Source organism: Phoxinus phoxinus (genome assembly GCF_949152265.1).
Source record: "Phoxinus phoxinus genome assembly, chromosome: 4".
NCBI lineage: Eukaryota > Metazoa > Chordata > Actinopteri > Cypriniformes > Leuciscidae > Phoxinus > Phoxinus phoxinus.
In genome coordinates, this window is record NC_136879.1 from 26,782,697 (window position 1) to 26,809,828 (window position 27,132).

General features: G+C 39.6%; 1 protein-coding gene across 3 annotated transcripts in view; it reads right to left on the reverse strand.

Moving 5' to 3' along the window:
* The window catches only part of bcas3 (BCAS3 microtubule associated cell migration factor), a 224,822-nt gene that overhangs the window by 108,573 nt on the left and 89,117 nt on the right, over nt 1–27,132 (reverse strand). For all 3 annotated transcript variants that reach the window (XM_079611583.1, XM_079611582.1, XM_079611584.1), the window contains exons 21-22: nt 25,725–25,921; nt 25,136–25,233 (exon numbers count right to left, since the gene is read on the reverse strand). In XM_079611583.1, coding sequence (XP_079467709.1) covers nt 25,136–25,233; nt 25,725–25,921 — 295 coding nt within the window. The remainder of the gene's footprint in view (nt 1–25,135; nt 25,234–25,724; nt 25,922–27,132) is intronic.

A 27,132-nucleotide genomic window follows, 5' to 3' on the forward strand; every position in this document is an offset into this window, starting at 1 on the left:
TGCTGTTTGTGCGAATCTGAAACGCCCCTCTCTGTGTGCGGCTGTGCAATCCATTTAACCCCTATTATTTGAAACATTACTACTATTTATTTTTTAGATGTAAAACTTTTTTAATACACTTAAAATATTCACTATTTTAAAAAATCTGTCTGGTTTCACAAATATTGTGTTAAAATTACACGAAACTGAAAGAATAATAGCCTATCCCATCCTTTTCACTGAACGCTGTGCTGAACACAATGCTTTGAGACATGGCACATGGACGCTGTTGCAATTGGAAATCTCTTCAATATGGAGGTCGGCAAGTTGCATCAAACAGCCAGATCAGGCCCATATGTGGATACCAGCCAGTCGTAGATTGCTCCCATATTCTCTCTCTCCAGTCACTCCAGAGCTAAAAATACAAATTCTGATGGAACAGACTAATTACACTTAGACCGGCTTTCGGGAGGAAATCACGGCCTCGGCAAAGAACGACAGCGCCATACTTTCCTTCTTAGGTATTAACTTTGTTCATCTCCTCAGGATTTCGGTCAGGTGCAACAGTTTGAAGCTCAGATGAGCTCATGATGGTTTCTGAAAAGTGGATTTTACCATGTGAGTCATCGACGAGCTCACAGCGCAACATTTGACCTTAAAAGAAGGCACGCCACAGCCCACAAACACATGGCCTTGAGAGACTCCTATATATTGGCTTCGAAAAATCCCACCACTAATTTGAACCGTTTTAGCCACTTTAAAGAGAGACTGATTTAACTTTGATGAAAACGGAATTGCCTCTCACAATGTGTCTTTCAGTTCAGAAGTTTAACACACTGCTACCAACCGCTCAAACCAGCATGCTCAGCTGCGGCATCAGTCTCTCGTAGTGAAAGGACTGCTGGCGTCATCAGAAGATTATTAAAATGCTCACTATTTTTGTTACTGTTCCAAAACCTAGTGAAATGCCTCCATAGACATTATTTTAAGGTATGAAGTGCATGAGGATTATTCCAGAAAGTAGGCAACTTTATTATACCTTCTTCTGGATAGAGAATTGTACCTTCATTGCATAAAACAAAATATTTAATAAATATAAAATAAAATAAAATGTTGATTATAATTATTCTTCTCAATTGTTGATTTTAAATATAATTAGTTCAATCATTTAAAAAATAAATGAACTCTTTCAACGCCAGCGGTTTTGTAAAAAAAAGTTGCAAGCGTTTTTTCACAATTTTTTTATGGCCCCCAGAATATTTTGTTTAATGAAAATCGGAACATGCAATATATCAAAAGAAAGAACAGACCCTCTGATTTAAAAAAAAAAAAAAAACAGCTTTATTCTAGCTTCATGCGTTCTTTTTTTATTAACACTTGAATGTGGGTAAGTTTCATAAAAAAAGCAACATTTTGAGCAAAAAAAGCTTTTAGGCAAATACTATGTCAGGATCAGATTCGATGAGCGAAACATGGAGTAGATCCATCAACACCACCAAAGCTTGCACACCACATTTCTAACCACTTGGTCAATATTTTACTAACATTAGGCCATTTTGATTTATATATTTATTGTTGATGATTGCATTATTTTTCATATGCATCTGCTTACGTATGAGATCAGTCATTTCAGCTTCTTCTTCTTTGCCTGTGTTTTGATCTAGGAATACCATACTCATTCAGGAGATGCGTAATAGCACCCCCTAGCTTATAACAGTGATCACACGGAAAGCCATAAAAAACTCATCAATGGCAAGAGTTAAAACAGTTAAATACAATAAAATGATTAAAAATATATATTTATGCTTATTGATGTATCATCTGTACTAAAATCAATTGTGAGTTCAGTCTCTATGTGCTTCATGGTTGCATGTAAATTGTTCCAAATCAATCATTTACTATACGAGGTTCTACTTCAGTTAAGAAACTGTCATTAAAGACAGCTGTCTATGTAGGAAGTAGACGGGTCACTTGGTATTGGAGCAGAGCTTAAGCCTCAAATCTGTTTGTTACATGACTGGTATCAGGCCGAGAGCATCAAAAAGTCAGAAGTCATAAAGTCATTAAAAACTAATCCTTGTATGACAGAGCCAGTTCTCCCTGTTCCACCTCACATCACGGCAGACTTAACCCTGATGCTCCAATTCAGCATCATTGAAATGCTCACACCAGATCAGAGCAGAGAGTGTGGTTACATTGGAGCGGGAAATTCAACTCGAGTCCTGAGTCCAGAATTCAATCTGTCATTCTGTTCTCACAGATTAACAAATGACCAAACAAAACCATCCTTAGACACATTCTCTTTCAATATAAAGTGATGTTCTCAAATCCTTGGACACGTATACACAGGCTAGATAACTATCCAGAATTAGCTGGTTATTAAACAAAACAGAATTCATGGAAGACATGAATTAGGGCAAGGCCCTTTTGTAACATCACATGGCTGCTGTGCAACTAAATGCCACATAAAACTGCATTAGGCCTTGGAATTTTGGGAAAAGTTTTAAAGTGAGTGCAGCTTGAAAAGAGGAGGGTAAAATAAGTACTCAGCAAGGCAAGAATAACAGTCTGGCCAAGCTGCTTTAGAAACATCTGTGTCTAATTACAAACTACATCCTACCAGAGATCCACAGCAACAAGAACAACTCAGGCAAAGCTGAGAGTTCAGGAATTATGTCAAATTCAGGTTCCACTGAACATCAGCTAATTTAGCCTCGGTTTTCCATAAAGTGTTCTTCAAGGAAACTTTTCCTGGAGGGCTCGAAAAACGCTTCCTTTTTTAAACACCCCCCCTCAAAAAATAATATTAATAATTTGGGCTCTGTAAACCCGCAAAACAGCTCCTAGTGTTTGTGTGTTCTTCACTTTGTTTCAAAGCAAAAACAATGCAGGGAGTGTAAAGCTTTTTATAGCAATACAGTGATATCATGTTATCGCTAATTTAGGGCCAGAAGGAGCGATTGTGACTTCAAAAGGGAATGGAACATGGAACTCAACCAGAGCCTGAATAAAATGAGCAGAGTGTGTAAACTGGCAGAAATCCGGAACAAACAGCGAATTGGCAAACTGTGCGTGTCCAGCAGTGCGCTTTTCCCCCCTCTCTGCTTTCCCCTTAGTTCTCGATTGAGATATGAGACGGACAGGCAGACACATACGAGCACGCACATGCAAAAACTACATGACCATTAGTGTCACGCCGCGGCATTTGCATGTCTAGCGTGTGACTTTAAACTCATCACGACATGGCTAGCAAGTGACAGTGGTGATCAATGTCTGTCATGGCGAGTCTTTGAGTGTGGCTTTCAAGTGATCGAGCGTGGTGGCAGTCTGCTAGTGGGATGTCACCGCCGGACGGCCCAGAGCCATGTTTCTGCACCAGCATGTCAGCTGTCCATTATCCGCAGTGACAGGAGTGGATATAACCCAAAGTGGCACTGAGATAGCTTCTTAACACATGAAAAGAAACATCATGTTCTCCCCAAGAATTTGAATATTTCATCCAGGAATAAAAAATGGTAAAGACATGCCCTGGGACTGCACTTAATGTACCGAGCCCTTATATATAAGATCATTAGTGGCATGAAAGATGAGATCATGACCACATTCTCATCAAGGCAATCAATTAAAGATGACAAAAGTATATTTTTTGGGAGGGGCATTTTTTCCCCACACTTAAAAGACCAGGAGAGATTTTGGGAGACGCTCTAAAATTTAATAACAGGACATGCCACTGAAATAGGGATCCCCTGATATTAAAAACATGGCTGATACTGATATTAAAATGTATACTATTTTGTCTAAATACATTAAAAATAAATCCCTAAAAACAGTAGGTTTTAATCGCTGTGAATTTTGGCACCAGAACATTATAATGTACAGTATGAAAACCAGATTTTCATTTTGAGATTTGATGAAAAATTCAATTATTTTTGAAGATATTTTTTGAAACGTTAGAATCTCATTAAAGTCCCTGTAAAGTCAAAATTAAGTACCGGTATGTGTTCTGAGTTTGTCACACCACAGAAAAATATGTTATTAGCCACCCACCCGCTGGAGGGGGGTGTCCCCTGGCTGAGCTGAAACCACGGGAGGATAAAGGCCGAGGCGGGAGATAGTCGGTTCGGCCCCATTCACCAGTAACAGCAGATTGTCAGTGAGTCCCAGTTGTCTCCGACTAAAGTTTATAAACCTATCATGTGTAAAATGATCACTACAGAGACGGGTGTTGGTGGTGATCCTCAGCTCTCCATCAAGGTGGCTCTTCACAAAATGAATCCACCTTTTCTTGATATGATCGTTTTTCGGAAATTTCAATAAGGATACCGATCTGTTTTGTAAGTGGCATCCAGGCAATACGCATTTCCGTGACGAAGGCATAGCTAGCTAGCAAATTGTAGGCTGTAGTAACTAATAGTACTGAAAGTAAATCGCGGTTGAGCGGCGAACTGAGGCGAATGTGCTCTAGTTATATTATTAGGGGCGGATTTAAAAAAATCCTGAACACAGCAATGGTGAAAAACTGTTTAATGGTCTAACTCCACAATTCAGTACTTCACAGTTCACAGTGTTTGTAATGTGTTTTAGCAATACATTTCTAACATTTATAATGTGTTTAGATTTTTTATTTTTTTTTATTGCCTTTACAGGGACTTTAAATAAAAAATATTAGCTAAAATATATCCAATAATTGAACAATACAAAAAGCTGATAATAAAGTTATATGGTTTGGGTTATAAACACAATAATTTGCCCTTTTTGCCAATATTTAAATTCTTTATGTTGTCCCCTAAATAAATCATTTTAAAATATTGCAAGTGAATTTAGGCATCACAACATTATAAATGTACAGTATGAAATATGGATATTCGTTTTGAGATTTGCTAAAGATTACATTTATTAAATTGTTATTACATGATTAGTGTTTTTAAAGATTATCTTTAAGTGAGAGTTAGAAGACGACAAAGATAATGTGAATGGGAATGTTAAAAAAAAGTAATAGGGATAATAATATGAGAGTGCACAATTAAACATACAATATGGTCTGATATCGCTTAAAAAATGTTTTAATATCAGCCAATGACCGATATGGTTCTTTGATGGACACATTTTAAATGAAATGTCCTGGGCTGAAAAAGTATATTAAGATAATAAAATAAAAAAACTATTAATGATAGAATAGCATTATATCAATCGAAAAATAAGTGCTGTGGGTTGACAGGCTGTCTCCGCCCCACTGCTGAGGGGAGATGGGTAGAAATGGCGTCTTGTGCTTGGATGTGTGCTCCAAGGGCATATGCTTTGAATTCAGTCATTCGCAAGTGATTTAAAAGCCAATTATGTTGTTGTTGCTGTTGTAATTACCCATATACAGTGGATGGTTCTGTGGTCTAATTGATTACTATCAAGGCATTTGTTTCACAGCGACAGAAGACAGAGGGGAAAAAAAAACTAAATCATTTCAGTGTTAAATTTAACAGCTGCACTAGTGCATCTTTATATATGAGAGAATGCTTTCCTCAAAATGATTTGTAGAGGAAAGAACTGAGGATCATTTAAACTCAAAATGTTGAAGGCAAAAACTTAAACTCAACCGATTTCCGACTCCGTGGATCTGTGCATGTTGTCGGCGGCTCTACCAGCTGACAGAGACACCCATGGTGTGTAAAAGATGCTCGAAGAGGCGATTTCTCTGTTTGAGCTGCCGTTGTGAAGTGACATTTACCTAATGCCGCTCGAAACCTCATTGCAATTAGTGGGCGGCTGATAGCGATGCGGGCTGACTCACACGGACAGCGCAAGCTTCTAAACTAGTCCTCGCACACCCACGGTAGGCGCTCAAGTCCAGGAAGCAGGAGCTGGAAGGCTGCTGCATGCTCCAGTAAACAGACGTGTTTGCTACTTGCCCGCGCCACGTTTTTGCGCCTCGCTTCACCCCCTCCAAACACCGGGGTCGAGTCAGACAAGCCTTAATGGACACTCTTTTCGGCTGTTGGTGACTTTTTCCGACTGCAACTGCCAGGAGACAAGCTCCATAATTACATCTGAGGCTCCGGGGAGGAGGAAAGTGTGGGGTGTCTGACTTGTTAGGGCTCAACAATGGCTCAGACCAAATCAGTGAAGTTTGCACAAAGCAGCACACTGGCCCGCACACAAGTTACGGTTTCTGCTGTCGGCAAAATACACGCCAGGAGCAAGAGAACCAATTAAGAGCTGACTGCAAGGGGCTACTGTGACCTGGTTTCTCTACTTTCTAAAGGACAAATACTGAGAAGTACATTTAACCATTTATTCTGAATAGGCTGTGATGTGACAGGATTGTACATTGCGGTGGAGAGCTGCATGGTGGCAACACAAGAGGTGTGTGAGCCTTTCCATTACCCATGCTCACATGAACTCATCCTCTCAACATGCATACATACAGTACACATGCTCATCATGTATGAGCATGGGTAAATCATTCATATTTGGAGATATATAAATTTAGGGTCAGTACGATTTTTTTTAGGGTAACACTTTATTTTAAGGTGATGTAGTTACACGTTACTACATGAACTTTCTATCATAATAACAGTAAATTATGCATAATTACAAGTAAGTAACCCTAAACCAAACCCTAACCATAACCGTAACTCTATAGTAAGTACATGTAGTTAATTGCTCAGTACTTATATGACTAAGTACAATGTAACTGTCATCTGAAAATAAAGACCAAATTAAATTAGTACTTTTATTCATCAAGGATGCATTAGATTGATTAAAAGTGACAGTAAAGAAAATCACAACCTTTTGATTCGTATATCTAACGTAATGGTTTTTAATTGATAATAATAAGAAATATTGAGCATTAAATCAGCATGTTAGAATGATTGGAATAATAATAATAATAAATAGAAAACAATTTTGTTATACTAATAATATTTTACAATATTACTATTTTTACTATACTTTTGACCAATAGCATAAGGAAATTTTAGAGCCCAAAAGTTTGAACAGTAAAACATCAACATAATAAAATCATCCAAATGAATAAATAAATAAAATCTATATTATCAGCACACATTTGTACCATATCAGTTATTGGCCAATCAAAACAAATTAAAATGAGATTACCCTTTAAGTATGTTACTTAAAAACAGCAGACAATTACGAGCATATCAGTTTCGGCAAGAATTTTAATATCAGTGCATACCTACTATAGTATTTCAATTGCAGCGTATACCAGCAGAGCAGAGTAACGTTTGGATGCATGTATGGGTGGCGTGACCTGCGCCTTTTCCTGCCCCCATTATATCATCATTGATAGCTTCCAATGTTTTTGTAATGTTTTGTAGCAATTCACAAAGTGAACCCAAGGAAATTGTGCAGTGAACTGAATTGAAACTGCCAGTGGCCTTCTGGCAAAAGGTCAAGAGGGATAAATTGAGGACGCCGTGTCTAATAGAGATGCTGTGTGAGGACTTTAGACACACTGAGAGGTGTTTTCTGTTAAAAGGGTCGCTCAGAGTAGAAGCTGGGAGATTTGTGGAATAAAAAAACCTGTTGTGGAACAGGATGTGAGAGGTTAATTGGTACCCTGTGTGAAAGCTGTTAACGAGTGGAACACCCAGGATGCACTGGGACATTCCAGCAGTGCCATGAGAAATAAACGAGTGTGGGGAATATTTCCTTTGGCCTCGGTATCGTCCTCTCTGAAGAATACTGGTCACGCCTGTAAGCTGGACCGTGTTAACAATGTCTCGCTGCACCTCGCTGGTTCACACTGTTGGAGCACTCACATACGCACTCATGCGGACACACACAAACGTACTTTGGGCTCTTATGGCTGGGCACCTCCTCTTGTGATTGCTCACTGGTTCCATAAGGAGTCTGAAGTGGAGCGCTGTGGGCAGACAGGGGACGTGGATGTAGAAGACTAGCAAGCGTAAAGGCCTGTATAGTCCAGAGGCTGTCATGAGCCTGGGGGTAAAGCAGACATCCTAATCACCCTTCTAATGGCACACAGATTCTTTCTTATGTCTGAGCCGTCCACCTCAGGCCATGTGCCACTTCCAGCCAATACTACAATACCCAATACAATCACAGAACCTCCCCCTACCCGACCTAACCTTTTGTTTTCTTTACTCGACAGTATCTGCGCTTGTGTTTGGTCCGCATTTCATTGGTTTGTGAATCACTTCCTGTAAACATTTAGACAGGACGCTTGCAATGATGCCGCTATATTGACTTAAAGATAAAACCTCCATCTGACAGGTGACGGCTCAGGAGAGGCACCCTCTGCGGTTTTTCCCAAACGCCTGCTGCCCTCTGAAAATGTGCAGTGCTCACTCCAAAGACAGCTTGTTCAGTCAAATTACAGGCTTCTTGTGCCGTGTGTCGCTGTATACGACAGCACGTCATTTCAGCGTGGCTTGCGCCTGCTGCCATGTAGTTCTGGGGAAGTAAGGTGTTTCTCACAAGTGACAACACTTAAGACTTTCACCCACAGCACTATGGAAACAATCCCACTGCAGTCTTACCTGAACACGCTAAGCAGTGATGCACGAGCAACACCATCATCTCACACTCAAATCAGAGGGGGCTCATCTACAAATCTGCAAGGCGCTATGAAATGCAGTGATACAAATATTTGCCATGAATTTAATAAATTCATAGATTTCAGACAGTAGATAAAAATACAGTGACAGTAATTAAGACAACAATTTAAAAGCATTGTAAAAGCATTTGCTCCAGACTAACTTCTAACAAATTATGAAAAAACATTTTTTTTTTTAAAAAGAAAGGACACCAATACCAATTCAACTTATAAATGTATAACTGTTCTTATTTTTGGTTAGTTGCCTAAATTAATGAAATAATAATCAACTACCTAGCTTTAAAACGATTTAGATTTTCAATTAACGCGATATAAAATATATATTTTTATATAATAAAATATAACAGTGATTGAAAATTAAAAAATTTGTACATGTCAATGCAAACTCTAAAAGTCAGATGTTGCCGTCAACAGTGTTATGAACAACAGCACAGACAGTACTATAGATAACTCATTATACTAATAAGATGTTCAGGATAACACTCTTATCTCAAGGTGATCTTCATAACTTATGAGGTACCCTCAGCTCTTTTATCAAAATCATCTTCATCATCATCTCAAACCCTAAACCCCCCTAAATATTTCCAGGACCAAGAAGGAAGTTCTGAGTACTATAGGAACAGCATTCATCTGCCCACCATGTGCTCCATGTCATCTCTAATCAGAGGCCAGACTGCAATAATTAAGGTAAAAGAACTATGAGATGACTATCATTGCCTTTGACAATCCATGGATTTCAAAATATCTGAAGTACCAGTAAAGACACCACCTGAAATGCATTATAATGGACATTTTCTGAAAAAACCTGGTGCCTGATTGAACAAAACTCACTACCGCAATGCTTGGGCGTTGTGGGTGGTTGCCAGGGCATTGATAGGTGGTTGCTAAGGTGTTCTGTGTGGTTGCTTACTGGCCCAAGTCAAAAGAGTCCACTACCAAGTGTCTAAGATATTCTGGACTTAGGACTCTCCTTCAGAGCAGTTCAAGATATAGAAGTCACACAATTTCACACAAAAACAGGTATCATTTAAAGAGTTTGTTCAGAAGACTTTAAACTGCTCGATTCATATGGATTTATTTTACAATCTCTTTATAAACATTTAGAATGGACTTTCAAGGGAGGGACAGACATCTCTTAGATTTCAATAAAAATATCTTCATTTGTGTTTCAAAAATGAACTAAAGTCATGGATTTGGAACAACATGAGAGAGTAATTCTTCATTTTTTGGGGGTGAACTAACCATATAAGTCCAAAGCACAAATAGTATGGGACACACTATGTGCAACAAATGTAATATTAGGAGTTAGTGGTTGTGTTAAACTCAAAGTATGAGCAATAGTAACAGTGAAGTTTGCCTTAGCTAATGATGAAATGCAGTGAGACTCAAAGGAGGTGTCCTGGCTGTGGGGTGAGGTGTCAGAATGGAGAGTACAAGCATTCGAGGTCTGAAATGAAGGCGATACATTCACTTGGACAGGGAAGCTAGCCACCTTTGGACTGGCTTGTCACAAATCTCCCACCACCAACAGCATTAAAACAGCTACTGCTGCTGCCATGACAACTGCTTTCTCCCTTTCCGTCCCACCACACAACTCTCTGACACGTACCCTCCACTGGGTCACCGCAGACACACGTACACCCTGACACCTCTGCCACAGCACATCTGAGCAGAGCTTGTTTTGCTCGTCTCAGGAGGGTTAAAATCGTGTGTCTGTGCCGTCCCCTCCCTTTCCCCTCCTGCTCATCTGCCACAAACTAAATGATCCTTTCATTTCCTGCCGGGCCGCTGGGCCCTGAGGTGGCGGCCACGGTTGGACTCGGCGGCTCTGCTCCCATGTGAAGTTCACAGCTCTTCCTCTTAGCTGCTGATCCACTATCATAACAGAGCTTACCATGGCACTTCCTGTCTGGGACAGAATCGCGTGAGCTGTGCCACGTCTCGGGCAAACATTCACCTGTGTGAAGTGAATTATGAAGTGAAAAGGACCAGGAAGCCAGTGAGTGACTGAATGTATTGTATGAAAATCCATATGGGAACTTGCACACGCGTAGATAAACAAAAAAGTAATAGGAAAAAGGGCAACAATGCTAAATCACACGCATACACACAAGCCCTCCTCTTGCCCAGTCCTCTGAGGCCTGACTCCGGAACTGACTTAGGAAGTAACTTAATGGTTACCAAACCTTTAGAGGGACTGGGTGAGCGGCATTGGGCTAAACATGTGTTTAGAGCAGACAACATCAGCAATCACCACTTGACCCCTCAGCAGAGAAAGGGTCACATACCGCTCCCCCTTTTTTCAAGTGCTGAAGGAAAAAACGAGAGGAAAAAATGTTTAACAGATAATATAGTCAAGTGAAAGCACTTGCCTGTTGTGAGGGGACTGCAACCATGCTGATTCCCATATGTTGGAAATACACAGAGCACAGTCCAGAGGCTCCACCGGGGATTTCTCAAGCCTCAGAGGAACAAAAACACACACCATAATACACAGTCATGCTTTACACAGCAGAAATGCAATTTCTTGTTCTATAAAGAGTAAACGGAGGAAAAGAAAATGATGTTCAATAGAAATGTAATGTTTACATTTTATCTGGGGAGTTTGTACTTAAAATGTTCTGATTTATATGTATTTTTACTGACATGAAGAGCTTTTCTAGTGTACTGAACTGAAGTGCTCATAAGTTTATACATTTTTTGTAGTTTTATGTCATAATAATAGTTTTACACAAAAGATTTAAGTTTACTTCAGTTGGTATCCACATGCAGAGCAATTTTGTGTTGTGTTAATTATATGGCTGTTAATTATAGCATAATATAGCTCACTCTTAGGGAATTGTTGTTAATTTTTAATTGTTGTTAAGTCTCCTTTACAATTTACAGTATTAACTGGCAGAGTTATCATAAGCAAGTATATGTAAATATTAACAAAATCAATTGGAATGATATCAAATCGAGTCAACTGAATCAAATCAATCCAATGAACTTGTAATAATTGTAATAAAATAGAATAAATTAAATCGAATCAAATCAACTGATCAAATCAAATCTAAAAAAAAAAAAAAAAAATCGATAGCTTGTTATCGGAATATGCCCAAACAAATGCAATTAAATTAAATTGAATTGGTTGCTTGAGAGTTGCTAGGATGTTTTGGATATTGGTCCAAATAAAAAAGCGCCAACTGCCACCCTACTGTATGGCTATAAGGTCCCTGCAAACGGCTAAGCCTATGGGTTTTTGTTTTGTATTCTTTTAAAATTGGGTTTGTAAAAATGTGTTATGTGCATGAGCTGTTCAAACAAACAAAAGTGGAGTCATTCTTCAAGTATCCCTCCATTTCCTTCCCTCTCAGTTCCTCAGCCATTACAGTAAGTGACCCAACACCTCTGGTTCCCCAGGGCTTATTTATAGCAAATGAATCAGAAATCTGAGAAACTAAGCACCAGCATCTCCAACCGCTTAACCCCGAACACACATCACATTACCTAATGGCAGCCTTGTATAGAGAGAACAGACAAAACTGGAAACATCAGTTTGAGGCACACAAAGCGAATCTTTCACACAAGACTTGGGTTTATCGGCAGTTTTCCTGTCAGCCCTGTTAAAGGCTTTAACAGCCCATGGTTCAGGCTTTAAATTCTTTGTTTCCAGACAGCGGGTTGTGGTGGATGTGTACAACTGCAGTTTTATTGTGAATGGAGAAGAAAAAAATGCAAGGAAAAGGAAAGAAAAACAATGTTAGAAATGTTGTTGGCGCCCTAGGTGGACGGATATAATATGAGGCAGTAAGTGAGAGAAAATGTCATTATGTTTAGTGTCTAACTGGTGGTAAGACAACATGGAACATCAAATAACTTCAATTCATCGAGTTGGGGTCTCAGATTTCACAGTACACCACATTAAAATACCAGAGGGGTTAAAAGTGAGTCCAATTTGGTGCAAGACGCCAAAATAAAAGAATTAAGTAATGCACTGTTTACATCAACAGAGTTGATGGGTCAGGGTTTGGGTGGCAACTCGGCATGATGGGTCTCGGCACTTACAGATCAGGGGGGAGGTTGCATTAAGGAGTAGTCTTTAAATGCCATTCTTTAGGAGTTTTCTTCAAGAGTGCTGCCAACCTCCTGGAAATAGGCATTTGCCAAAAAAGTGGTGACATGGTTGTGTAAAAATACTAAGAAAAGAGGTTAATGAGAGGAAAAAGTGGGCTACATTGTGTTGAGTGTTAAAGGGCATAGGAATATTCATTCATTCGAAAGAAGAAGAAAAAAAAACTACATAAACATTTTCCCGGATGTAATTTTCAGTGCACGGACACATTTCCCAGTAGAAATCATCAGGGAGGAGGAAATCGTTTAGTCTCCTTAAGTGCCAAATTGTATCCTGATTTTCCTGCCCCAGCTGCCTGAGCGAAGTCAGAGGTTGGACGTCAAACGTCTCTAACTCCTGGACTACAAAAACACTGAGACATATTCCCTGACTTCTGACTTTTTTGTACATTCAGCTTTCTCCAAAAACTACACAATAAAAAGCGTATCGCTTCTGGGTGTTGTACATTCACAGTATCCCTACAGTGGTAGACCAAGCAAAGCGAGTGTTTTTGGTGCAAACATGGGTGATTCCATGAACAGGATAGGGGTGGAAGGGGAAAAGGGAGAGAAACATGTGGAGATAATTTATTAAAATGACTCAAAATGCTTGCCGGTTAATTCAAATCATGGTGTTTATTAGAATTCACAACAAAGCCTCAGTGGAAATATTTCTTGGGGTCAGTACGAGTAATCCCAGAGCGCTCGATCTCTGTCTGAGACGCACAAGAACAAACTGAGCTAAAACCAAGAACACTGCAGGCAGGACAACGCATTGGAGTCAACATTTTGCTAGTACAATTGGAAAAACCAAATCATTTACACATACTTGTAGCTTGATTCACAATAGTTCTGGCATTTTTTGCTCACGGTCCCTCATAGTTTCTGTCCTTTTTTTCTGATCGGCTCTGGGGCTCAGTGTTGTGTTTACTCGTACTAATTTACTGAATTATGTTCCGCTTAGCACTCAGCCTAGTTTGGGGCGACAGAAGCGCAAAGAGAGACACGTTCTGCCCATGGGTTCAGGCTTAAAGGGCTTATCTTCCCACTGCTGATGACAACTGAGGTGCATCTCTGGCCTCCTTGACCTCATTGCAAACAGGCGCCAGGATGTCTGTCTAACTAACGCAAACAGCACCTCGACTCTCCAGAGCCAGTAAGAAACAGCACGAGACCACTATAGAACAGTGTGGGTTTGCAATAATGTGGCATGAGACCTTCGTTAGGACCGAAATGTCTCACTTGAGATATTGTTTGGAGAGGAGTGGCGTATGCAGTCCAGTACGAGTGTTGACTGCGAGGCCATTTCCTTAAGTCAGGTGAAAAGAAAGCGTGCAGTACCTTCTCAAGGCTTCCAAAAATAACCGAGGTGACTCCAACCTGCCATGCAGCCTTTCTGGCCTGGGCTATAATTAATATGACAAGTCTATCCAGAGCAGAATAAATTATCCCGTACGCCTGACCACCGCTTACATGCGAGCAGTTTGGGGAGTTCATTGGAAACACATGTTTCTGGGAAAGACCGCTTTGCGTGTTCGGCGCTCCTGAATACATTTCCGCTCCCATGTGACTGTGTTACGGCTGGCAGAGTTAAATGTAACCGAATGGGTTCAATACTGGCACAGCGGTGGCTCTAACGAGGGAAGCACATTTGTTTGACCGCACCGGACGTCAATCACTCTGGAAGAGCCCCTAGATCGAATCCCGACGAGCACGTCCCTGTGCAGAGACAGTTCGCAATAATGGGTGTACCTGGCAGCGAGCCCTTTGGCCTGAGGAGGGACGCGTTTTGGAGTCCGTTCTAATGCCGTTACGCACGGGGGCGCACAGAAGGGAGAGCGGTCCTGTTTCGGTGAGGCGGAGGAATACTAATGAAAGCATTTTTCATAATTTCACACAAACCCACATTCTCTAGGCCTCTGAAACAAGGGGGAGAGGGAGTGGGGAGAGAAATCCATTAAAATGATCTGGAAATGATGCTTTCCAGCCCTGGACTGAGACAATGAGGTATAAATTACTGTGATAAGATCTGGACAAAGTTCAAATCAAGCGAGATTTTCACATCTGGTCCTGTGCTCTTGTCGTCAAATTAATGGATTCTTCTGAAGCCGTGTGCACCAAGAATGTGATAACTTGTGCTTCCTGTTCTACTGATAACATTCCCAAGGGGAGGGAGAGAGAGGCACAGGGTCTTCTAAAGTGTACACAGCACTGGACAGCAAACCTCACACGCTTTCCTTCTGTAGCTACACAAACAAACGCTGACATACATGCATGTCATAAATCTCCTTATATTAAGATAAAAAAAAAAAAACAGGTACAACAAAAAGAACAGAGAAAAAGCTCATGCTAAGAAAACTGTCAAGACCTTTTTGATGCTCCAGAGCCGTATCTCCTGCTTGCCTGGCCTGCCAAAACAGATTGTGAATCAAATGTGCGAGGTGTGCGCTTCTGCCTCGCTCACTCTCTCGGCTGATGATGCCAGCGCACCTCAGCTCAGTGAGATCAAGAGAGAATGGACAGATGGAGAAAAACAAGAGAAATGGAGAATGAAAAAGGACAGAAAGATAAATTAAAGGATTAGTTCAGTCCAAAATGTAAAACGTGACATCATTTCCTCACCCTCAGGTTGTTTCAAAATCTCAAGACTTTCTTTAGAGAAGTAATTTTGAATAATGTCCTGATTGGTCTTTTAAATACAGTGACGATGAACGAGGACTTCAAGCTTCAAAAAAGACCCCAAAAGCACAATAAAAGAATCATGAAAGTAGTCAATATGACTATTTCAAGTCTTTAATTATTAATTTATAATCTGAGCTGTTAACGGCTGTGACCAGATCATTGAGTTGAACTCACAAATTGGATCAAGGGATGTGTGAACAAATCATTCAGACAGATTTTGTGAACTGAATAAAACAATTCATTAAGCAGATCTGTATTAATAAAATGATTTGTTCACAAATCGGACATCTGTACTTTTCCCATTAACGTCCATACTTCACACAAACCAACTATATGGCTTCAGAAGATTTGGAATATAGTGCACAAGTCATATGGACCACTTATATGATAATGTTATGTCTCTCACCTCAGAAAAACAAACGTCCCTGTCCTGTCAGCCGTTATATACTGACCGTGCAAATGCAACGGTGCACGCTGTATATCAAATCTTTATAAATAAAGCGCAAAATAAATTACTAGCATGCAACATCGCAGTTATGTTGAATTAGTCATGAAATTACCAAAAAGTACCAATAAATTACGCAACTGGTACTTTGCATGTTAGCTGGGAAGGATTTGCATGCAGGTATGAATTTCAATCTATTCACCAGGAGCAGTTTCCATATTTTTCATTTACAGCTCATGCTAGTATTGAGTATTTACCATGGTAACTGTTGTTTCCATAACCCCAAAATGTCACTTAATTTTCACGTTATGTTGTTTTGTATATTTTATTCTTATATAAATCTTATATATATATATATATCACATATGTAACACAACACATCATAACACATAATATAACACTTTTGTTTTAGGAATTAGGTCAAATTCCTAAAAGCAAAATTGGGTCATGGCTTAATGACCATGGAAAATGTTGGGTCCCATGATCAAACCAGTTGAGACCCACTGATTTAGAGGAATCTATAAAGGAATCTGGCTCAGGCATTTTAGGCGTTCCTGGCTGATTGGAAACACACAGGTGTAAATGACCAGACGTTTATTTCCAGGTGAGGAGAGAGAGAGAGAGGCAGAGGCTCCTCACCTCTCCACAGTCACCTGGATACCGTTTCCAGGAAGGCCCGCTGGCCAGGGTTAATCTGCGACACTAAATGAATAAACAAAGGATGGCTCTGTGGGCCCGTGGTGGGCAGGTGAGCTCAGATCATCTTCCCACACTGAAACTCATCTGCACAGGAAATGACCCGCAGCACCTCACCTCCACACCTGGAGAGAGGAGGGGCTGTGCAGGAGAATCTGACCATGTCACATTACCTCACCTCCAGAAGAGGAACTCGCCTCTCACATCTGTCAACAGCTCTTCAGTCATCCTTCAACAGCAGCTCATTCCACACACACGGAAAGAACATGCCCACTCAAAAGGATCAGAATGAGGTCAATATTAGCCATTATCAGCCATTGAACTCTATTCTAAAGATTACAAAAAAGTAAAAAATAATCCACTTTATTAGCATTTAAAAAAAAAAAAATGTATAAGGAATTACTGACTACGGACAACGTACTAAAATTGTAAGGGATATAATGATTTTGACACAGGTCCCAATTTCAACTTTCAGTTTTTAACAGTTCCACTAACAGTTCTTTTAGTCCTTTTAAGTAAGAAATATTTTTCTGGGGAAATGTAACTTCAATCAGATAATCTTGGTGATAAATACATTTAATAATTATAAAAAAAAAAAAAAAAAGTTAATTCCTATTAAAAAAAAAAAAAAAAAAAAAAGTGACAATATATTTCATTAATTCAGTAAGTCTCGCCCCATAAGAGTCGTTTGGACTAAACAAAAAAACAAAAAATCATAAAGAATCATTTGCTCATAAATCAGACAACACTGGTCTTCCTGAATGCTTACGATTAACTAAAAAGAACTTACTAATAAGAGTTATTTGTTCAGGCATCATTAGGACTACACTGGTAAGTAATGCTGTATAGCTTTTGATAAGAATCATTAGAACTCATAAGAATGATTTGTTTTGGGAATCGGACTACACTGGTCCAGCTGGATGCTTATGATTAATTAAAAAAGAACCAACTCATTAGATTCATTAGTTTGAGAATTGTTTAGATTACACTGGTCATGCTGTATAGTTTTTGATTCACTAAAAAAACCCAGATTATAATAATAATTTGTTCCGGAATTGGATTATACTGCACTCACTGGATGCTATGATTTACTAAAAAGAACCGATTCATTAGAATCATTTGTTGGAGAATTGGACTGCACTGGCTGAAAGTATTCAACAGAACCTTGCTATAAAAACCAACATTAACTATAACACGTGCTCACACGACAATTGAAAAGTCACAAAACAAATACAACAGACTTGCTGTCTCCTGGCCGGAGAGCGGCACGGAAGAGGTGGGGTTTGATGGAATGCTTTCTCATTCTTCATCCTCTATTTATTTTTAACATCTCTTTCTGTGCGCTGCTCTCCGCTCACCGTAATGACTCAATGAAGTGGCGTACATCAGGCGCCGACTCTGAGGTGTAAAAAATACCATCGCAGCTGCCCGATCAATACATTATGGAGTGAGAGTGCATGCTGGGGGAAGATAATGCCGCCTCGTGTGGAGACGCTGTCAGAGTCCATTAGTGTCTGGAGGGCTGTGCTGGGAGCGGCGGGCATATGTCGAGTCGCTGAGGCCCACGCTTTGGCGCGGAGAGCTTTTGTTCTTAGCTTTTAATTGTGGCCCCACCTTGGAGGGGGCCAATCACTCTGAGACCCCCGTCAGAGCGTGCTGGTACGCTCGGATGTGGCAGGCTGGGACAGCGGGACCCAAACTAAGAGCTGTGCTTTTCTGCGGCTGTCAGAAACATGCAGGCGGGCACACGCACACACGTAACAACAAAAATACACAGTGGGGAAGATGGAGACAGTACACAGTGTGCCCGAAGCAAGTATGTACTTTCACAGGCTGAGCGGTCCTAGCTGATGAGAGAGGAATGGGAAGAATTTCAGCAGCATGAGACGAGTATGTGCGAATTTACTAGGGATGTGCAAGGCCATGTTTTCAACTGGACAGTCGGAGTACCTGAACAACTAGCCGAATAATCTTAATTTACCTGACACTGAATGCATCTGACACCATTTGGACACATTTATACAGTATAACATTGTTTTTAGACATTTTAACCTGACATCTGATCAAAAACATTTTTTTTTAAAGACAATTCAAAGTAGGGATTAGGGCTGCACAATATCCTTTCAGCATCAACATTGCAATGTGCGCATCCGTGATAGTCACATTGCAAGATGTGCGATGTCAAGTAGGGATCATAGTTGATCCTTATGAACCAGGCCCAAATGTTCGGAACACATGTGATTCGCAGATTAATTGCAGTTTAATCATCATCGAGTGAAAATTTATAATTAGCTGTCAGTTAAAATTTCAAGTTAGTTTAAAGCATTAAATTACAAAAAGACGTAATACAGAACTCAACCCGGTTTTCTATGCACCACACAGAACCGAACACGAACACCGAATTCCATTTTCTTTCTCTTCTTTTGTGCTTGAACAGGCACATTTGTGCAAAATTATGTCAAAATGCCCGTCTCTGTAAGTATCATTGTAAAAACAGTCGCTTGTGTCTTGTGAATGTAAACAATTGAGAAAGAAAAATTGATGCGTATCATTATATTGCATCTGCGCATTAGGTCTTAAAGTGGCAACAGCCTAATATACCTGCTGCCTTGTATGTCATTGATGTTAATCAAACAAATCCCAAATTTGCCAATAAATATCCAATATTGACTAATGGTAAATGGTAATGGACTGCATTTATATACCCCTTGCCACCAAAGCGCTTTACAAAGGACTATATTAGTTATCAGGAGATATAAGAGTTTATTTTTATTTTTTATTATTCATCAGTATTAGTCTGAATGGCGCCTACATGTCTTACACCGCCGTCGGTTGAGACATGCAAGGCTCCATCCAGACTAATACTGATGAATATTAAAAAATTAAAATAAACTCTTATATCTCCTGATAACTGATATAGTCCAGATAAACCGTGTTTAAAAGACACAATTTACCAGGAGAAAAAAAACAACTAGATAAACTAATGATCAACTAGTTGACCATTGTGACCAATCCTTTCATCCTGCTGAGAACAGGCAGTCAAATACTGTAAGACTGACCTGAGGTCAAGGTGAGAAGGGTCTACAACTCGCCCACTGCTGTGTCATAATGGCTGCAAGGATCTTACTGGCACATGGAGTGAAATCCGCACATGTCCTTCCTGTCACCTCATCGCACTCCAACATCTAACCCCACTCGACCAGATGTGTTCGATTATGCCCTAAAACACTCACACAAGCCCACATATGACAATCCCACTCCTTCAAAGGCCATGGACGAAGCGTTCAAGCAAATGCAAAGTGCCTGGAAAGCATCCAAAAAACTGATCCTAAATCACAACTTAGCAATTCAATTGTTTATCACTGTATAGATGATGAGGAAGGGGTTCATATGTTGACAGTACGAGTGGTTGTGTGTTGGAGTGGCTTGCAGCACTGTGGAGGTAAAAGCTTTGAGCGAGTACACAGCAGATGCTTGACACATTGCTGTCCATTCAGTCGCTTTAAAGAGCAGCTGCTCCCGCCTCTGGCACTACATACACAAACTCTTTCTCTCTCCCTCACACACACACAACGCTGCCCTCGGTTCACACATATAGAGGTGTTCTGAGTGTTCTTCATCATGTTGTTGTGTGGTTGCTAGGATGTTCTGATTTGGGTGGCAGCTAACTTGCTCAAGTTAAAGACCCAACCCTATTACAAACAGACACATAAAAATGTGATATATGAAAATATATCAATATGAAAAAAGCATACAAATTTACAAAATACAATACAATACAAAAGTGTATTTTCAGACGGTCCTCTTCACCAGTTTTATTTTACTGTCCACTAAAATAATCCATCATGTGCTCAAATCATTCTGTTCTCTCCTCACAGCCAAAAAAGGACTTCAGCAAGGCAAGAATGCTACACAGACACCAAAAAGTGCTGAATGATTTACCTTCACCTCAAGGAAAAAGAGAGTGAGAAATAGAGACTTTCTGCTTCCTTCTTGGCTCAATATAAAGAATGAAAACGTGCCATGCATGGCTAGTAAGAAAGTCAAGTAGATGGCCGTATTAGTAACTGGATATAATGTCACACTCCAATGCTTTTATTTTTAATAAATAATACAACACACTCCAAATAATAAACCGAAAATGTTCAAATATACCACTGTACTTTTACATTGTTGTTATTATTTATGTCATTGTATTATTTTACGAAAAGTAATATTATTTATTCAAAGTATAAGGTCAAGAGTCTGATATTATATCTTATTACTAAGATTTTCTGTGGTATCCGAATATTATTTTATATTATATGCCATTTTATTTTATTGTATTTTATTAATAAATTATAAATAATGTTATTATATAATTGTATTAGATAAAAAAATTTTTAAATTAATAATAAAGACAAATTGCAAATAATTTTACTATAAAAAAATTATCTTATAAATATTTGTATTTATTTATATATAAAATAATATAAAAAAAATACATAATAATATATAAATAAAACAATATTATTATATTTTATTTTATCAAATGTTTATAAAATGTAATAAAATAAAAATATTTTATACTTTTCTGTTTTGTACTGATACTGTGGCAATATCATAATACAGTCTAGCCAATAAAGTAATTGGGGGAAAAAATCTAATTTACACAGAAAAAAAAGAGAAAAAACAGAAGGGGAAAGAAGGAGAAAAATAGGAAGGGAAGCGATGGCAGTGTGAGATAAGGCCGTTGGGCCTCTGATTCTCAGACAGTAGGTTGATGATAAGAATGGCATCTTTCACAGTCACATCAGCCAATCTGGCCAGGCGTCCGCGGCAGCTTCTGTATTGTGGCGGGGACTTCCAGGTCAGGGGCAGAAGAATGGAGTCAGTGAGTGTGGCGGAGAGGGGGCCTGGGGCAGGTGGCGAGTCGCTATTGAAAGAGACAGGCTAGGGCGGCAGGGAGAGCGCTGGGTCACGGGAATGGCTCCCCAATCTATAGGCGGCTCAAAAACACCTCTTATTGTTCGGGGAGATCATGTGGCACGAGCTCCTCCTTGAGCCGCGTCAGGATCCTTCTGGCTTCAATGTGAGCAGTATCTCCGACAACAAGCCACCTTTATGCCCATCCAGGTAATTACAGACCACGGGTGAGGATCCATTACTGCTGGACGCAGGTAGAGTCCAGGTGCCCAGTCTCTGAGCGCTCAGCCATGCTGGGAGAGGAAACCAGGGGAGCGATCAGGCCTGTCCCACTGGCCTAAAGGCATGACCAGCACAGAGGAACATACTATACTACACTAAAGCACAGAGATGGCTTTGTCTTGCCACACACACACACACACCCTGCACCTGAGTTGAGGGCTGTGTAAGGGCGGTAGATAAAACACAGGGCACACACTCTGATGATGATAAGTATCGGTGAGAGCAGTTTTACAGACACAATGTGATAACAGCCAACAGCACTGACCACTGCCATGACTGCACTAATGTAGGCAACAAATGTAGATTAGAAATGTAGAGATTTGGTACCATTAAAAATACCATTCAATTATAGTACCACTGAAATGTGATAGTATAAAACGGCAGGCCACTGTGTCAATCACAACTAGACAGCACAAACATGTATTTAGTTACGTTTGTGTTCAGATGGCATAATTTGAGGAATATTTCATGTGTCAAAACATGGAGTAAAAAACAAAAACAAAAGTAAATAAAGAAAAATAAAATCTTTTACATCTGTCAAATTTACCATATGTATTCTTTTTGTTTGTATTTTTAAATATTTTTAAATTGTTTCATTTTAATACATTTAATGTAATTATTGTATTGAATTTTCTCTTCTCTTCTATTCTCTGTTCTGAAGAAAAATTTAATATTTTACTTCAGTGTCAAATGTATCATATTGCTTATATTATTAATTTAATTAGGTTTTATTTAAATAATTTTTTATTTTAGGACCTTTTTAAGCATCTAAAATACACGCACACTGTATATTTTACGCTGAGGTAAAAGTACAGTGATGTTCAACGCTCGACAGCTGTTTTCATTAGCAGGCGTTTTGTATGACTTGTTTTCAATTAAAACCATGTAGTCACATTGCAGTTCCTAATGACGTTACTGATCAACTAGTGAGTAACTCCAGTTATTTGGCACTTTAAATCCATACCTCAACATGAAAACAATATACACTCAAACAGATGGATACAAACAAAAACACTCGTCATCGCCCCTGACACAATGCAAGACACACTTGCAGATATCAGTCAGGCTTCTTCCAGGACGCGATAGCAAACTCACAACACGCCAGCATCTTTCGTGCACTGTCGCCCGCTCATCTCCCGATCTCCGACAGGCCCCTGCCACCCCGCCACGCCACACACATAACAACTGAGCCAGGAAGGAAAAGTGCTCTCGCCGAACAAATGCCAGGGTGTTTCTGCTACTGAGTCATAACAAAACACAATCAAAAGAGATTTGTGTTCCTGCTCGCTTTATGGTTCAAATAGATAAAGCGCCTCCTGTCTTTCCTCGCACAAAGCGCTGTGTAGTCTAGCAGGGCCAGAGTGACGCTCCTGGGACCAGATAGGAGTATCGATAATGCCGGCTGCATGTCCGATTGATTTTGGGAAGCTGAGACAGTGGCTGTGTGATTTTTTCTTTCTCCTGATACGCTGTGTCAAGCAGACGGGCGCTGCTTATGATGGGTTTAGTGTCAGCACACACATCCGGCAGAAATGGCCACATGGAGCCGGCTCCCTTAGGGGTGGTATATAACAAAGGACACCACATAAACAAGCATTAATATATAGCAGTCAGGGAAGTTATGATATCTTCATGTGATCTTTCTGAAACACTTACTTTCACATTGTAAGGACCACATGTTTGTTAGCTGCCGACATACAGTCATGTAATGCTTTAAAGCATCCAGAAATATTGGGCAAAATAATTGAATTGTTGGTTTGAAAATATATTTTATTGATACCTCTCAAAAAACTAGTTTTTTGTCCGTTTGCTGGTTTTAACCAAGCTTGTCACAATGCATTATGGGATTGACTTATCCACAAAGGATACATGTGATGCTGCCTAAGAATCTGGCCAAAATAAAGTATTATTAAATCAAATGTTTTTGTTTTGTTTTTGTTTTAAATATATATTTTTTTATAATATAACATTTCTAAAATATACACTATTTTATTGTATATATATATATATATTTATTATTTTTTTTTTATTTATTTTTTTTATATATATATATATATTTTTTAAGTTCTAGAAATATTGTATTTATAATAACAAAATATATGAAATATATACACTATTTTATAATACATAAAAATAAAAATAAACATTTTAATGAATGCTTTTTTTTTCTCTACATTTGTGTCAACAAAAAAACACCCTTTAGGCATAAACGTACACATAAATGCAAAATTTTACACTGACCTTTGGATAATTAAGTTGCCTTAACAGAGTGCACATGTCCGTGTGAGCAGACATGAAACTGGGCAAATGGTTGAGACAGATTAAACTGGGCCTAAACAGTAAACAAGATCGAGACACTGTCCTGCAGGACAGCATTAGATCCTCCAGGACAGCCTGGACTAGAGAGAGACGTTACGGCAGAGGAGGTGCGTCTGCACTCCGCGGGACAAACAGGGCTGCGCTGTCTTTTGAAGGCACAAAGACAAAGCGATGAGCGCTGATAAGAGCAGGCGCCACACTGCTTGAAGCCCTGAGAGCTGAGCAATCACACACAGACTGATAAGCATCAGCCCATAAAGAAGACTCCGGCAGCTCTCCTCCAGACGGGCCGGAGAAGAGAGAATGAGAGGGAGGAGAGCTGTGTGATAAAGACGGTTACTTTCTTTCTTTTGGAGGTGAGGGTTTAGAGGAGGGGCGACGTGAGATGATGACGAGACAGTTTTCTTGACAGGAAGTCACTAGATGCAAAGGAGCAGCAGGTACGTTTGAAGACACCGCAGAGAGTCAGTGCAATCTTAAAGATGAGAACGCCTGACAGTGCGATGCAGCTAATGTGTGTCTACAGGCCCAGCACTAAACATCACAACAGTCAACACAGCCTACCTTCTACTGACAAACCGCATTTTGGAGCTTTGCTTTGATTTCAATGAAACATGAAGGACTGCGTCGTGCACATATATACGTGTGAGCATACACAGCAAAATATCACTCTGCGACTGAAAAAGAGCAAACAGCGCATTGTACTTTGATTCTCTGGAATTGATTTTCTCTCTTGTTTTGTTTAGACTGTAGATCTCCATACAGAAGCTCAAAAAATAAATATTTTAAAAGTACAAGCCTATCTAGATATCTGTTGATTGGATTATCTTAACATGACAACGCAAGGAATAAAAAAAGGGAATAAAATCCCTTTAAACAACATCCATTTAATCTAACTCAAAGGTCACAATCACAGCATATTTACCAAATGTAGACTGCTGATAGTTTTTAGGCTGGTTGCAACTGTTTCCGTGTAACATACCATGAGATATAAGTACATAGTGCATACAATCATATAATGCTCAGCAGAAAGAGTCAAATAAGAGACTATTCCTGAGGATTCATCACACTGTCAAGAGCTGTTTATAATCCAAGAGCTTCAAGACCTGTGGAAAAAACATAAGAGCAGCCAGTGGTCTTACCTGAGCCGGTATCTATTACTGTGGACTGGCCTCTACGGTCGGCCACCAGACGAGAAGACCCAGGCATGCTAACAGGCTCTGAACGCACGGGCTGGATCCTGCATCACAGGAATAAGAGATATCCAAAAATTGTGAATTAGACTTGTATGCACCACACTAATTAATTATAATTAGCCTGAATCTAATTAATTACATACAGTATGCTAAATAATCAATAAATCTTTCAATAATAATTTACATTTTTCAGTATTTACTGAGAAAAGCAACCAAATTATGACTGAATAATAGATAGAATGAAAAAAATAGAATGAAAGACAGACAGGCAGGTAGACAGAAAAATAGAACGGACAGAAAGACGGACAAACAGACAGTATTAGACAGGCAGATGGATAGACCGACATAAAAAGACAGATAGAGATGCTCTGGTAGAGTGAGCGTATAGTGCAAGTGCTGGTCTAGAGTTGGTCAATATGTGTATTTAGTGAATTTCTGTGGTTAGTAACATGAGTCTATGCTGTCACACTGTGAATTTGGTGTTGATGATGGCAGGTGGTAATGTGAGCAGTATTGTGTGTGAATGTGTTTTTACCTGAGGCTGTGTAGGTCCAGGTCGTCTGTGTCGAAATCAAGAAGAGGCTGCTGGGTGTCGCTGGGCCCCTGTGACTGAAGAACGGAGGAGCTGGAGGAGATGACCGTGGTCTGACCTGATGGATGGATGGTCTTGAACTGAAACTGAGGGCCCATCCAGAGTCTTCGGTGAGGGCCAGTGTGGGTAACAATCTCCACCTGTAAAGTATAACACATATAGAGGAGCACAGTATTTGCAACATATTTAACTTGAGTAAAGTGTTAGTTTTTACTAGTGCACAATATTTTGGGTGAATCTCACAGGACTTGATTCTCTGCACCCAGATTTTTTTCTTTTTTTCTTCATCTTAGAACAAATATTTTCAACCGGTAAATATATGTGTAAATTACTACCATAAATAAGAATTTTCCCAATATATATATTCAAATTATATGCATTTCAAAAGTGTATATGTAGAGGTATATAAAGCATTTACAGTAAAAGCATTTCTTAAAATAAATACCTGCACTTTTTTACGACTATTAAAATATGATCAGCTTAAATTATAAAAATTAACTTATTTCTGATGTACGGCTTTGTTGTCTATGAAATCACAAAGAGGAAACTTTACTGAATTTTTCTTTAATAACTGAAGCTTTAATAACATTCAATTTATAAAACACCACATTCAATTTATAAAACTTAAGTCACTAACAAATATTATACAATGCCATATATACCGGTATATAATATTTGTTAGTGGCTTAAGTTTTATAAATTGAATGTGGTGTGATAAATGTAAAAGATTAAACTGGGGATTGTGTGACACCAACAGTTCCAATATACACAAACAAGCACGCACACAAAGGAATGTGTGGGTAAGTGTCTGCTTTCGACCAGCAGTGTCAAATCAGGGGAAGGGAGGGGGGGGGGGGGTACATGTGTGTTAGACAGACGCCACTCTTCCTCCCCAGTGGACTGCATTAACATGGCATGACACTAACATCATGAAGCGAGAGAGAGGGAAGGGCGGAGGAGAAGAGCGTCCATCCAGCCAGCATCCCTCTCTCCAATTCATTTCTCCATCTTTTCTGAAAGAGCGTGGGGTCAACTCTTCCGTCCTCTTCCTGTCACATCTGTGTAAATGAGGCTAGCGGTATGTGTGTGTTTTTTCTCTGTAGTTAACACCAACAGTGTTGCACAGGCCTGAGAGAAACAGATGCTTTCATGGAGGCTATGGCCAGATGTTGCCCCCCTCCGCACTCTCTCTGCACTTCGCCTTGAGCCCGCCATATTGCAGCCGCCTCACACTGACAGCACTTATTACACACAGCCCGCTGCCATAGCACTCACAGAGGACTGTGCTTTTTATGCTATGTTGCCATAACACATAACAGACAAGCAGACTAATTGCAATCACATATAAAGC